At 39.4% G+C, this 15,634-nt stretch overlaps 1 protein-coding gene across 1 annotated transcript in view; it reads left to right on the plus strand.

The window, feature by feature from the left end:
- The window catches only part of CNTLN (centlein), a 3,122,808-nt gene that overhangs the window by 1,280,049 nt on the left and 1,827,125 nt on the right, over window positions 1-15,634 (plus strand). The window contains exon 12 of the mRNA XM_044061293.1: window positions 3,358-3,483. Within this exon, the coding sequence (XP_043917228.1) occupies window positions 3,358-3,483 (126 nt within the window). The remainder of the gene's footprint in view (window positions 1-3,357; window positions 3,484-15,634) is intronic.

Below are 15,634 nucleotides of genomic sequence, written 5' to 3' on the forward strand. Positions count from 1 at the left end.
TAGCAGCATGCAGATTGGCCATCATAATTTGTGCAGTATTTCATTTATTAAACCATTTTCTTTTAAGGTGGGTTTCTTCCAGCACTACTGTCTTCTGTCCCTTTTTCTTTTCAAAGTAAGCCTCAGACTATGAATGAGTTAAATCCATTAAGTTGGAGTTTGCATTTTTTTTCTTGCACACTAGTTGAATGGACAATGGGAACTTATTTTGATGTTGTCAGCCCTCAACATTATCGGTTTGATTCATTGTTTACTTACTGTTTCTTTGATTATTTATTTGTTAGCTAGGAAAAGTGACTAGGCCCCATTTTAGGAAGCCAGAAGTGAGCAAGGCTCACTATTCTCCATCTTTCTCTGTATATGTATATATATGTAAACGCATATGTATATGTGTGTGTGTGTGTGAGTGCATATGCATATTTGAGCATACAATGATTTGTCAAGCTGCAAAAGCTGACTTTGCAAATTGTCAAGAACTTTTCTCTTAAGCTTCGCCCAGCAAATCTCCCTTTCATATGCTACCGTGGGTCTTGTGGTGGTGGTGGGCGGGGGCAATTCTTACTTCTCATATGTAGTCTTCTGATGGGCTGTGATTTCTGAGTTTGGTTTTGATGAAAAAGTTGTTGACTAGCCATAATTCCATGATATGTGTAGCAATTAATTGCATGGCACCCAGAGATGTGTGTGGGTGAATATGAAAATAATTTAGACGACTGGCATATTGTTGGCTGATAGGAGGAAACAGGACCCAGAGAAAACACACAGAAGCCCAGGCATAACATGCAGATGCCATGTTGTCATTGACAAAGGTTTGGATTGATCCCCAAACCTTAGAGGTGTGAAACAAAGACTATAACCACTGAGCTACCATGCTTCTTGTTTTGGAGGTCTCATACCAGTATCTGAAAATGAATCCTTCATGCAGTACAAGATGCATTTTCATTCATGTAAATGCTATCTTTGGTTGCTAAACTACTATCATATGAAACATTGTGGAAGTTTAGTGTGCTTAATGAGTAGTCATTTTTTATTTTCTGTAAGGACAGAATTACCTTGCATAATAATCGTGTTTTTGCTAAGAGTTCTGTCAAATGTATATTCTATATGGCTGCTGTTTGTTTTTTCCTGACCATGTAGTCCTTGGGCCCACTACTGTGCCTGATATTTTTGTGGCTAAGACTGGGTAAATTTGTCAGTCTACTCAGCCTGCTATCCTCTGTGGTACTTTGTAGTCTTCTATATCAGACTTACCTGATCCAGAGTTAGTAATGAGCACTACATTTTACTGGTTAAGGTGCCATACAGTGTCAGTGGATAAAATAAATACCATAACTTAGTTCAGTTAATAATACCACAGTAGCAACGGAAGCAAAAAAAAAAAAAAACTCAGCTGTGAAATGCAAGACCTTAGAGGAGATATGAATGAGTTATGACATACTGTTATGTACTAGGATAGTAAAGTGGAAGCCATAAAAGGGGGCATCCTGCAGATTATAAGCACATCCTTGCAAATCTCTATCATCCCTCTGCTGGTAAACAGAGGGGTTCCGGAAAGGAATATATGGATGTTTACCTAGGATTCTAATTATTTAAGGAAAATTATGCCAATGAAAGTTTTTGTATGATGGCCTCACACAGAACAGGAATGACCTGGTTTTGTGTAACTGACTGGGTAGTACTGCTTATTTAGTTTGGCATATAAGAAGTGTGCAGCTTCATCATACAGGAGCTGAAGATAGCCACTGAAAGCACAAGGGTCATAGCTGTGTTCCAATCTTAAGGCCAGGAAGGCATGTGCCAACAACAGAGGTAATGTGCAGTGTCTGATTTGAGAAGAATTTAGCAGCTGGAGAAAGCAGACTTGACTAAGGATGCTTTATTTTTAAAGGTTTCCTTTCAGCCACAACCATATCCTGACTGAAATACTGGTTTATTTAGCCTCATAATCTAAACCCTCTGATAAAGATGATCCACACTCAAGAATTCTGTCTTGATCAGATTTAATTTCAGATTATTTTAATTCATGTTGTATGATTGAGCAAGGTAAGCATTGAGTCATAATAATCTTGACTGAGGCAGTTTCCCTGTGCATTAAAACCTGAATGTAGTATCTAAGTTTAGAACTGTTTTGGTAGGTTGCGAGATAGAGTTTGCATCATTCTTCATTCCCAAACATTACAGCTCACAAACCATTCTGTCTGTCTACCTGCTGACTTGACACATCATCATAGAAGGTAGATACTTTTCACCTTGACTGAGGACAGCATTCTGTATTATCATTGGAATGTAGTATGCAAATTTAGAACACTTTTGGCAGGATTCTATTGCAGGCCTGCCTTCTCGTATTACCTTCTTCCTCTCTTCCCAACCATTGCAGTGGTGAAATCATTTCTGTCATTACTTTCGGACTAAGTCTATGTCGTAGAGGATGAGGTAGTTTAAGTACCATAACATTGCATCTTTGATAGTAACAGTAGTTATTGAAAGGATTTTAGGTCATGCTGGGCACTTAAGTAATCTATTCCTAAAAATATGTTGTTTTACTACAGAGATGTTGCTTACTGGTCATTGTGTTGGAAGTAGCAAAAAACTTCCATAACCACACTTTTTCTCTTTAATTTTTAAACTGAAGGTGTATTAATTTGAACTCTTATAACTTGATATGTTAGTTCAGTCTTCTTTAATTGGAAGCACATACCTTTAGTTGAAATGATGTCTGTTTTCTTGCCAAGCCTCTGGTCCCCGTGAAGGTATTTAGTTGCACTTAGCAAGTGCTGGTTACTTCTGTTTGATGAGGCAAAGCATATTTGCCGTAAGAGAGCAAGCCAAGTAAGTACACTTACATAATGTTGCCATTTATTATTTAAGGAATTTAGACATCCACTTCAATATGAGTTTTATACATTTGGTAAGCTGGCATATGAAGAAACTTGCCTGTTTCTCTGGACAGAAAAAATTAATTTGAGCATGAATGTGTCTTGTTCTAGAGAATTGTATCGCATGGGCTGCTGTTTTAGAGGAAGCTTTCACTGTGCTTACAGTTCCTATAATAATCAATTGTACAGTTACTATATTTCATAATAAATAAAATGACAATGTTACATACTAAAGGAAAAGGGAGAAATGTAAATAAATTTGAAGTAATAATATGTTTATTCCATGTATTGTTAAACACTATTCACTTTATGGTCTTGAACCGCACATTTTCAGTATTACCACTTTAACAACTATGGCAGTTACTAAAGCGGACCACCTTACAATAAATACTTTAAAATGTGTTCTACATAAAGCAAATTTCTGCAGAGAGCATGTTTAATAATTGAAAGCATTTTTTCTTTGGCTTGCACTTATTCCCAGGAACAAAAGCAGTAAAGTCAGAAGTCAGCGAGCAGAACCTTGGCAGCTCCAGCAAGAAGACAGTGATGCAGTGTGGAATGAGCTGGCTTACTTCAAACAAGAACACAAGAAACTATTGATTGAGAAGTGGGTTTTTCTTTCTAAAGCTAATTCATATGCCGGGTTGTAGCATGTCTAATTGTGTAGTCTTTAAATGCCACACAGACAAGTTCCTTGCAAATGCTGAATCTTACATCAGACAAGTTCTTTTATCAAAAGCAAGAAAAGAAAAGCTGGTCCCTTCTGTCAGTGGCAGTGACAAGTTTAGTAGCACTAACAGTAACTGTATAATGTGATCTAGAGGTAGTGTTAATTAATGTGGCTCTCATCTGTTGGAGGTGTCGCTCTTCATTAGCCTGTGTTTTGCACACTGCCGTGCTTCATTTTCAGAATGAGGCGGTGAGGGGATAACCTAGCCAGCCATCCTTGTTTGATCTCTTGGATACATACGTGCAGCAGAATGCCTTTGCGCTCTTGGTTCCCTGCCCTGTCCTGCTAATCCCAGCTGAGCTCATTATGATGTAGCCTTGCTGCCTCACTTGGAGCCAGAACTGTCCAAGCTAATTACTGGTAGCAGCCGAGCTGCCTGTTAAGGGTCTGCTGCGGCTCTGCTAACATGGTCCTTGGAAGTGACCCGCAGAAAGCACGAGGGAGTTGCTCTCTTTCTTTCTGTGCACAGCTTGTCCTTTGAGTTTAGTTCTGATCCCTTTATATGGCTGTAGTAGCTGGTACTAGTATGAAACTTGATGCAGGAAAGTTATTCTTTAAAAAACATGCTGTTTTTTTCTTTGATCTCTTGATTCATGGTAGTCATGCTTGGCTTGATGGAGTAAGAAAGCCTCCTTTCTTGTACTTGGTGTAAGTGAAGGGAATTGTCACATATTGCATAATTAACTTATTTTATTTAGTAGCTTTATAACTCAGTTACTATTGCTTGACTATAATAGTGTTGTTCAGCAGCTTGAACTAATAGCCAATAAACTCTGAAATCATACACTTTTGACTGAGTAGATGCCCTGAAAATGGGCCATTTAAAAAGCTGCAGTGCTTCCATTCATTTTACCTTTAATTTACAGTACTGTAAAAGAGAAAGTTTTACTTTTAAACGTAATGTTTGAAGTTGTGTACAAATGCATAGTTGTCTTTTTGCTGTATGATTTTGATGGTTGAAAATGAGTAATCTGTGTAAAAATGTATTCTGCTTCAGGCATATCAGATTTATCTCACAGTTCTGGTAAACAACATGTTAATGCACTAAACTTAGATCTGCTAATGTCTTACTAGTTAAAAATGGCAGAAGTGCATGAACTCTGTGTGGCACAGTAAGTTTTATTTCTTAAAAAATGGAAAAACTTCAGAAGATAAATATTTCTAGAAATACGTGTTTTTCATCTCTTTTCCGTGTGGCTCCATTTGCTTAAATTTGGGGTTTGACTGTCACATCTCGTAACTCTTCAACCTAAGCAACTACTATGCATTTTTGTTTCTTAGGTTAATACATGTAAAGAACTAGGAGTGTTTTTTTTTCTCTTTTCATCCCACCTGTTTTGCTAATCTGGTGATATTATATTTAGTTGTATCAGATTCAAGATATGCTTGCTAGGAAAAAAAGTATCATTGTCATCTGGCTTATGTGAGAGAAGGGGACAGAACACAACATTATTGTTTCTTAACTGAAACAGCTGCCATGACTTTGACAGCCATCACAACCATCTGCGCCACTTCTCTGTCACTGCCATGACAGCAAAATATGCAACTTTTTGAGCCTGCAGTTGGAGAGCAGCTGCTGCCTGTAAATTCTGAGATTATGTTTGAAAAAGCTTTGATAAAGAAGTAGTAAGAGAGTTAACCATGTATGACAGCCTGTGGAGGAAATAACCCACATAAGAAATGTATAGCAGAAATTAGCACTTGTTCAACAGTTCCCAGCAGGTGATGCTCAATCTTCTGATCATTTAGCGCAAACAACATAGGAGCTATAGATAATCAGAGCCCCTTACTTCCTGGAGACTTCTATAATGGGCAGAACAAAAGGAGGCACATCCTTCTAATACCGCCTCAAAAATATCATAAAATCTAAATTTTCTTCTTTCTTTAAGAATTTATGTGGCCACACACAACAGTCTTACACCAGCCAGGGCAAAGGACATACTGCTCAAATCTCTGCCTAAAATGCTTCTTTAGAAAGTGCCTGCATTTGATTCCGAAAAAACTGAAAAATAAATATATAGACACACACACACGTATATGTTTAGTCACATTTATTACTTCCATAGACAGTGCCTTGGCTGCTTGAAGCTGCAGAGTGGCACTGAGATGTTCTTAATAATATTCACTGCTGAAGTCACTTGCGGGATTCCTACCTGTGGGAGCCTGACAGCCAGTCTAACTTCCAGAGCTTTATTCCCTCTCCAACCCTCCATTCCCACCCTACAGATTCATACCAGCATGTATGCAATGTACTTAAAGGTCAGTTTCTGAGAATCTCTAGGCTACATACTGATGAGGCCAAATTCCAAACTGCCTCTGAGGACTTGAAAAGCAATTTTGTTAGTAGAGGGTATCAACAGAGAGAACTGCAAATACACATGAATGAGGGGTTGACACTCTGATCCACGGATTGGACCCCTTTTTTCAGAAGGGGAGATGGACAGAGATCATATGATGTGAGGCGAAATGTCACTAGTAACAACAATGTACGTGTGACTTTGACTTTCTCTAGCAACATCAGTAGGGTGTGTGATACTGTTTGGAAGAACTGGTCAATTCTTCAGATGGATGAGTGCATTAGAGAAACAGTAGGCAACAAACCTAGTTTCTGCTTTAGAATGCTATGTCTCTGAAGAGACAGCTATGTTATGGTCCCAGTTTGGACAATGACTACAGTCCTCTTGGATCTGAGAGGGTTGGGGCCTTCCCTTGTCGTTTATGTAAAGCATGTAGTTATATCTCAAGTGCTAAAGCTTTTCAGCATCCTTTGGCTGGTTTTACTTAGAGTTCCAGGCTGTATGCCGATTGTAGAAGTTGTGATTTGGTGTACCTGGCAGTCTGTAGTAAATGCCCTCACTTCTATGTGGGGAAAACTAACAGATCATTTAAAGAAAGAATTTTGAAGCATATGAGTGATGTCTGGCTTAAGAACACGACAAATGCATTTATGAAACATGTTTCTATTAATCCAGGGCATAATTTTTCATTTTTGGTTTTACAGCTGGTGAAGAAGAATAAGAGGGGGGGGGAGGTAACATTGTTCATGGTACTGAACTGGCAGAGGTGAAGTGGATTGTGAGGCTACAAGCTGATAAGACTCCTGGGCTTAATGGGACTGTAACTTTAAGACCTGCATTACTTTTATGTCAGCTGTTTCATTGAAACATTCCTTGTGTTTTTTTAATTGTATAGCTTTAGTGAATAGAATGTGTGTTTCTGTTGCTTCATAGTTTGCTATTTTTTAGATCTGAAGAAGAGCTTAATGCTTGAAAGCGCTTATCTGTTTTATCTTATTAAACATTTTGTGCGTTTTTAAATTGGATTTGGCCATGTTAGTTGGAACACTTTTTTCCTTGGTTTTGTGCATGTTTAACTTTCAGGAATCCCTCCTGTACAATCTGAAGGCTAAGGCAGAAATGAGGCAGGACATTCTTTTTTTAAACACCTTTATTAAATTATCTTTTATGGCAAACATACATTAATAGAAAAGAAAACAAACCATATTAACATTTTTTACATTTGCGTACATTATACATTGCATATCTTCTCTTTCTTTGTTATTATCGTCAACATGAACATAAATTGCTGAATTCCTGCCTTCCCTTAAACCTCACTCCTCATCCTGAACATTATTCTGCATGTATTGTTCCCACAATTTCCATTTATATCTCCGTTTATTTATATGTAAAAGGTCCTGCTGTTTTCTAAAAATCCCTCTTACAGTTTTTTTCTCTCTTATAGTATTTGGTACGTCAAATAAAGCTGGTTCAGACTTTGCTTTTCATTTTCTACTAAATACTGTTTTGACAGCTAACAGAATTGCACTAGGTAAGGCCAGACTGTGTCTAGGCAATTCAAATCCTCTCTCCTAGCTCAAAAAAATCATATTCTTAGTTATTTGCTCACCCAATATTTCTGACTGAGTAGTATGCAAGGATTTTTTTTAAAGTCTGCCAACTCATCACACTCCCAAAACACATGTTCCCGATTACCTCTTTCTTGCTCATCACACCTCCAACATTTGCTATCTACCTGAAAACAAATACTTTTGCAAACAATTCCAACCACAGAACCCTAAACCTTCTGGACTTTGTTGCATACTTGGGAGCCTTACATACATTCTGCTGCTGTTCATTTGTAAATGGCTTTTCCACTCTCTCTCTTCCCAATCAAAGATTAACTACCACCCCATTAGCCTGACGAGCCTGGTCTGCAAGGCCATGGAACGTATCATCATGGAACTCATAAACAAAGACATTGGAGATCTCCAAACTCTGGACCCCACACAGTTCGGGTTTGTAAAAGGCAGATCATGTCTCGTAAACCTGATAGACTTCTTTGAAATAGTCACCAAAGCCATAGATGAGGGTCAGGTGGTTCACACAGCCTATCTAGATCTCGCCAAGGCGTTCAACACCATCCCCCACTCTGGAATTATAGATAAACTCACTAAACTAGGTATAAATCCTTATGTCACAAGATAGTTTGCCAACTGGCTTACTGACAGAACCCACACTGTGAAAGTAGCAGACTCCAAATCAGACTTCAGGCCAGTGACAAGTGGCGTACCACAGGGTTCAGTCCTGGGTCCTCTCCTGTTTGATATCTACTTCTCTGAAGTACAGGCTAACACAGAAGGTCTTTGGCTAACTAAATTCGCAGATGACTGCAAACTAGGAGCCATAATCGAAACTCCTAATAATGTGGACATCCTACAAAAGGGCCTCACTTAGACAGATGCCTGGTGTCAAAACCATGGTCTCAAGCTCAATGCCAAAAAGTGCATTGTCATCCCCTTTGGTAAAAGCTCTGCACCCATGAACTACCATATAGGCGGTAGTCTACATAACACCGAAAGTGTGATAAGAGACCTTGGGACTCAGGTGGACAGTAGTCTCTCCTTTGATAATCACATCGCCACAGTGGTCAGGAAATACTTCTACATGGCACACCTCATCACAAAACATTTCTCATCCAGAAAAAAAAGAGGTCATTGTTCCCCTCTACTCATCACTCATTAGGCCCATTATAGAGCACAACGCCCCTTTTGGTATGTACCTCACAAGTCATCTACAACAACTGGAAAGGCCACAAAAATACCTCACAAAGAGAATTACTGGCCTCAAACAGATGCCTTACGCAGACCGTCTCAAAAAACTCCAGCTTTACTCCGTCGCATATCGCCTACTCAGAGGCGATCTCTGCCTAACATACAGAGCTATGTCAAACCCAGAGCTGTTGGACATGCTCCACTTAAAGAAATCCCAATCCCTCCGAGCTACACGCTCTAGGGACCTAAACCTTGTCACCACAATAAACAAAACATGCTGGAGGGATAGATTCCTGTCCCAGAGACTTCCCATACTCTGGAACAGACTACCTATCTATGTCAAACAGAGCTCCTCATTAGCACTCTTCAAGAAAAATCTTGGTTGGTAATTGGATGGGTAATAGGAAATTCACCCCCGGGATCACTTCTGTGGTTCTACTTGACAGGGGCACAGGAAAATAATTTTCTTAGGTGGCGAAAGCCAGGGTACCTTTTTGGCTAGGCTTGTATAGGCCCTAGGGGTCAATAGCCTAGTACCTGCCTAAGAACCAATGCCTTTCTCTTTGCCTGTATTGTAATATCAGTCCCTGCAGCCCAAACGTGTTCTTGGGCTCATCCTCTTTATTTCTTTTCCCTCTCTAGTTATTTGCTCCCAATGTCTTGGTTCCTTTGCCAGTTTTCTCCAGTAAGTTCCAGCCCTCTTTTGTCTATTTTCTGTACCCTTACTTCAGGTCATCTTATTGATCAAAATCTCCTTTCTCCATTGTTGTGTTGGCTTAGTTCTTAGATTACTTTCTGCTACTTTATGAATATAATATTCTATATGGTTATTTTTCTTAAGAATCTGCATCCAGAATTGCACTGTCTTTATTTCTTGAACTTCTCTACTACTTCATCACAATCCCTTTCCAGTTTGAGTTATAACCTTCTGCTTGTGTTGCGTATATGAGCCTTAACTGTGTAGCTCTAAAATGTCCCTTCAAATCAGGTACTCTTAAACCACCTTCTTCTATTGGAAGGATCAACTTATCACACTTTCCTCTTGCCTTCTTCTCCTCCCAGACAAATTTCTTCAACTCTTTATTAAAATTATTTTACGCAACTTCTTCTGTGGTTGAAAAAAATATGCCTGAACTGTATAGACAATCAAAGGGACTAAATGCAGTTTCACTGCTTGTATATTGTTATCTATATTCATAAACAAGAGCTTCCCGTTTCTCAGGTTTTTGTATGATCTTTTGTTTATTCTCTTCCCACATATCCTTAGCTTCAATAATGTTTTTTTTAATCCGTAATCCTAAATATTTCATCTTATTGTGTCCTCGTAAATATGGATATTGCTGAATCAATTTGTGTGGGTACATAATTTATAGCTATAGGCTATGTTTTATCTTCATTAACTTTATATCCCAAAGACCTGAAACTGTCTCAAAATATTGTACAACTCTGAGATATCCTTTTTGGATTGATTAGGTACAAAATGTCATCTGCAAATAAAGCCAATTTTCTTGATTACTGTATCAATTGTATCCTTGCATTTCTGAATCCCTTATGTTCTTTGACAGTGACTCTAAATATAAAGCAAATAATAAAGGGAAAATAGGACACCCTTGCTTCCTCTGTTGAAACACAACCTTACTGCTATAATTCTTGTCTTCAGTCCTTCATCTATCCTCCCAAATAACTTTATTGTTTTATTATGAAACGCAAATGCTTCCGCTGCCCTTCTCTTCAAATCTCATCTCGTTTGAATACTGTCTCTGCTTTATGACCCACCACCAACAGAGGTATTTTCTTACATTCTGCTTTTGTCTGGGTCATCATTGTTCTATTAATACTATCAAATGTTTGCCAACCATGCACAAAAACACTTTATCCATACTTATAACTTTTGGCAATACCTTTGCCATTCTGTTAGCTAGCATAAACATTAACAGTTTATAATCATGGTTTAAACTTGAAATGGGTCTGTATAAAGCTGGGTGAGATGGATCTTTACAGTCCTTAGGTAATACAGCCACCACAGCTTTCTTCCAAGACTTTGGTGCTTCTCCTCCTTTTAAAATACTGTTAAACAAATTTTCCAGATCTTTATCACTTTCTTCTTTCCTAACTTCAAAATTTCACAGGAATAGCATCTGTTGCTGGAGATGTTCCTGAAGATTGATTATGCAACACTGTTTTTATCTCATCCCCTCCTATCTTAACTGTTAGCTGTTGAACCTCATCTACGTCTAACCTTGCGATAATTAAGTCTTTCATACTTTTTTCCATTTGTGGTCTTTCTTGATTTCCACAGTTTTCTGTTTTATACAAATGTTCATAAAATGTCCAAAATACCTCTAATAATGCTACAGGATCTCTGGTTATTTTCTTGTTGCAAGCTCCCTAAATTTGGCAGCAACCCTTTCTACTTTCTGTTGCCTAAGTTGTTGTGCTAAAAGTTTTTGTGTTCCGGAGTTATCATCAAAAATAGTTGCTAAAACAGTAATCTTTCTAAACTCATACATATTATACAAATACTCCCTTATTTTCTCATTTTAATTCATTACCCTGCATTTTTATTTTAGTTTTTATTGGTGGATGAGTTGAAGTAGTTATTTGGATACGTGTGAAAACTTTCAGTTAAATGCAGTTTTCCTATGAAATATAATTTTTATCTAGTGTTGCCCAGTTTTTGGACCTTGAGAATAATATATAAATTCTGTCCAAGTTCAGTTCCTACAACTGAATTCACATCTTCCGTGTATGTGTATATATGTATATATATATATATATATATATATATATATATATATATATATGTATGTATATGTATGTATGTATTTTTTTCCTAAATTTCCTCAAAAATATATTCTCTTTTGTTACATTTTCCATTCTAGGTCCACCTGATACTTCCACCTGATACTTATTATTGCAGCTCAAGTTCCAGTCCCTATTTATAAGTAATATTCCCTACTGAAGGCTGATTATGTTCTCCCCAAAATTTCTTAAGCTCCATGACACTTTTTTGTGTAATATAAATACACTCTAGTGTAATCCTCTTCCCTTGCCAGTAGCCTGTAATACCAGTTATTGTCTTTTTTGTTGTTGTATCGCTATTGGATCCCCCACTAGCAGTTTGTATCATCTCCCCCCTTTCCTTTGTCCCCCATATTCTGCTGAATATCCATCCTGAAATCCTTTTTTTGCCAAATTCACATGCTCATTTCTTACCAAATGTGTCTCCTGGAGCATTGAGTTTTGCACTATACATTTCTTAATATAATACAATACTGTTTTCTTTTTTTCTAAACCTGTAAGGCCATTTACATTCCAAGATAATATGGATGTCATAACCATTATGCTAAAAAAAAACACTGCTCCCCCTTCTTAGTGCTTTTGAATGTGTATTTCCTACTTTTGTGTTACATGTACAAACTAGTATTGTGCAGACTGGTCTTTTGTACAGTTGTTTCTCCTCATCTCCATTTGAACCTGTGTCACATTTGTCAAGAAAACAAAAAACTAAATACATTTTCAAAACACCCTCATCCACTATTAACTTTGAACAAGCATACAAAACTATGTACATCTTCAAATAATGAAGTTTAACCTTGCACCAAATTTAACTGATGCAGCAAATTCTTGAATTATGCAGCCTTTCTTCTAAGGTGGCCAAGCACTCCAGAAAATGTATCTGTGATGCACTTAAATGCATCATGCAGAGCAGCAGTTACAGGGTCAGTGATTTAGAGACATGCCTGGCTAATGACAGAACTCCTACCCGATTTTGTGAAGTCAGAGCTGCTTAATGCCCCATAGACAAAGACCTCCACTTTGGACCTTTGGCTGAGGAAATATTTAAGAGACTGGATGAAAAGTGAAAGATCATGCAGTCAGTGAATCATGTTTTTTTCATTTCCAGTCTCCAATAGTCAGTAGAAATTACCATTCAAAATTTTGACCCATATTTCCCAAGTAGGAGAAGGGCAAACCTAGAAAGGAAAGAAACCAAAATACAGGAAATAATGTCAAATAAAGTATAAGACGTACCTTGGGGCCCTTGAGGCTGTGACACCCACCTCTCCAGAAGGAGCTTCTGTGACCCAGTTAAGCTCTCCCCCCTTTCCTGACAAATATTCTACCCAACCCTCCCTACCCCTAAGTTAGGACACCCCTTATGGCTTGTCCTCCTTTTTGTGGTATTTCATAAGGACAGGGTGTCCTTGCATACTAATCCTTTTTTTATGCCCAAGTTGGTGAATGAGTTGTCCCTTAATCAGTCTATTCATTTGCCTATTTTTCCCTTCTCCATAATGTGCCCATGAGAAGGTGATGCACAAATTGGTTGTGCACAGACAGCATAGATTTTTGTTTGGATAAGACTAAGACTATTAAGAAATCTGAGCAGCTCTTTGTCTCCTTTTATCTTAGGTCCTTAGAATTAGCTGTATCCAAGCAAACTATCTCTTCTTGGATCTCAAAAGCTATTTTGTTGTGTTATTCCTTTCATGGTAAGTGTCGTCCTTATTCTTTTAAGGCTTATTCTACTAGGGCTGTGGGTTCATCTGGTGCTTTTTCAAAGGTTTGGATACGAACTCTATTCTTGAATTAGCTACATGGACTTCCCTGCATACATTTACCAGCTACAGTTGGTTTTGCTAGGGACATCCTTCACAGTTTCCTAGAGGGCTCTGCTGGTCCTTCCTCCTCCCAAGTTTCTTCCTCAGCTTTGGCACTCTCCCTAATCTAATGAATACTGCAACAGTGAAATGGAAGGACATAGTACAGTTGTGTAAAATCTTACCATAATGGTAGATGTCAGGGCAAGGACTTTTATTATCCCATTTCTTCCATCGTCATTACTGCGGGATTCTGTCACATCAAAGGCGTTCCTCAGGATCTTTACATATGTGTGGCATCTTGCACTCTGATGGTGTCTGTAGCAAGACTCCATATAAGGAAACTGTAAATTTGAGGTTGTCAGTCTTCACGTCATCCTTGACTGTGGGCTTGGTTCTGAGCCTTGGAACTGACTCTGCCATTATTCCAGCTCATGCCTTCCAAAAACTGCAAAAAAATGCACCTCACCAAATTAACTCAGATCTCGTTTGCTTTTTTGTAGTGCCAGATGTGTTCAACAAACCTCTCCAGCCTTGGCCTTTATTTAACTTTGTTAGTTTTTTTCCATTTGAATTTCTGTTTCACTCTATACTCTTTAGCTTACCCGCTCTTCTAGTTCCCTTTAGGTAGGTGTGTGTGTGTGTGTGTGTGTGTGTGTGTGTGTGTGTGTGTGTGTGTGTGTGTGTGTGTGTGTGTGTGTGTGCCTGTCTCCATTTGTGGAGACACGGCCACCAAGATCTCCATCAGCTTCCTCTATTCAGTCCACTAAGAGCCTGTCCGAGTCAGACATTAAGAAAATGGGCGACCATCTCCTGATGGCAAGGGGATTGCCTCCATCTTTGGTTCCTAGCCAGGTTGGTTCTGGAACCTTGCCTTCTTCTACATTGATGCAAATTCCTCCTTCGACTCAAATGAGTTTTCAAAGCCCCTGGTACTGACCATCCCGGCTTCGACTGTTTCAGTGCCAGCCAGAACTCCTTCTCCAGGACCGATAGTTGCCTTGAGCTCTTCTCATTTGTTGGAACTGGAGACTTCCCAAGGTCGTGGCTTTGTTGCCATTTCTGAGGGGCAGGGTTCGACTTCGATTCTTTCAGAGCTCTCCATGTCCTTTGGGGCCTCGGCACATATAAGTTTGACCCTGGCTTCTGCTTTGGAGGTGGCTTTCTCAGTGCAGGGTGGGACCATGGTTCCAAAGGAGTATATTTCAGTTCTGAGCTCCCATCCCTGTATGGGGGGGGGGGGCTGCCTTTCGAGCTATGGAGAGGGGCTTGTCTATTGTGGACTTACAGTCTATGCCATCTCTGTCGGGCCAAGTAACTTGTCCATCCTCTCAACTGTAGCTTCTTCCAGTCTCTTCCCTGGGACAGAGGGCACAAAAGCCTCAGGAGAGATCCACCCTGGTGATATCATCTTCAGATACCTCTCCAGAGCATCCCGCCGAAGAGGTACTTTCGAAGACAAAGTGCAAGAGAAAGCACTTGAACTCACCTGAAGAGTCCTTCACAGAGGATACTGATTTTGATGAAGGGGCAGGTTCCCCCAGGTCACTCCCTGATGATGGGGTGGCTGGACTACCCTCCAACCTTCCTCAGAGGGATCTGTATACCTAGAGGCTTTTTGTGCCCAGCCCTCTACCTCTTGCATCTCTCCACCTGCTGACAGTCTTATAAAACTGATTGTTCAGCGAGCCTGGAAAATTCCTGACTCTATCAAGCTGATCCCCAAAAGACCTGATTGGATTCTCTCTGCCCCTAAAGACAAGCAACACTGGGCCAAGAGTATTCCTGTAGATGCCATGGTGGTAGCGGCAGCCACTAAAAAGATACTTGCAGAAGAAAGTCCGACTATCCATCCACCTAACAAGGTGACTAGGACTATGGATAGGTTTGGGAAGCACGTATACACTTCATCAACCTTTGCTCTCAGGTCATTGAGTTATTACATGGCACATTTTGCCAGGCTTCAGAGAGATCTGATTAAAGAGCTTTCAGATACTCTTACAGGAGCAGTAGCGGAAGGAGTCCGAGATAAGGTTACCTCTCAGCTCACCACCCTCAAATCAATTTCCAATTCGTCCATGAGGCTGATTGCTCATGCAGCTGAAGGGATAACAAGAGCAGCAGGTTCAGGCATAGCCATCAGGAAACACGCCTGGATGCACTTATGTGACTTTGTATAGCCATTTAAGTCTTCTTTCATCAACTCTCTGAAGGATCATCCCTGTTTGGCCCCAAACTTAGACACTCTAGCCAGATGTTGACAGATGGGAAAACCTTATCTGCAGTGAGCATATGCTTCTCCATTCCCCAATAGCCCTACTCTAGGAACCAGAGAAGTGGGAGGCTATGGTTCAAAAAGACCTTTCCAAGACTC

The sequence above is a fragment of the Protopterus annectens genome, chromosome 2.part0 (genome assembly GCF_019279795.1).
Source record: "Protopterus annectens isolate FY-2018-M chromosome 2.part0, PAN1.0, whole genome shotgun sequence".
Taxonomy (NCBI): Eukaryota; Metazoa; Chordata; order Ceratodontiformes; family Protopteridae; genus Protopterus; species Protopterus annectens.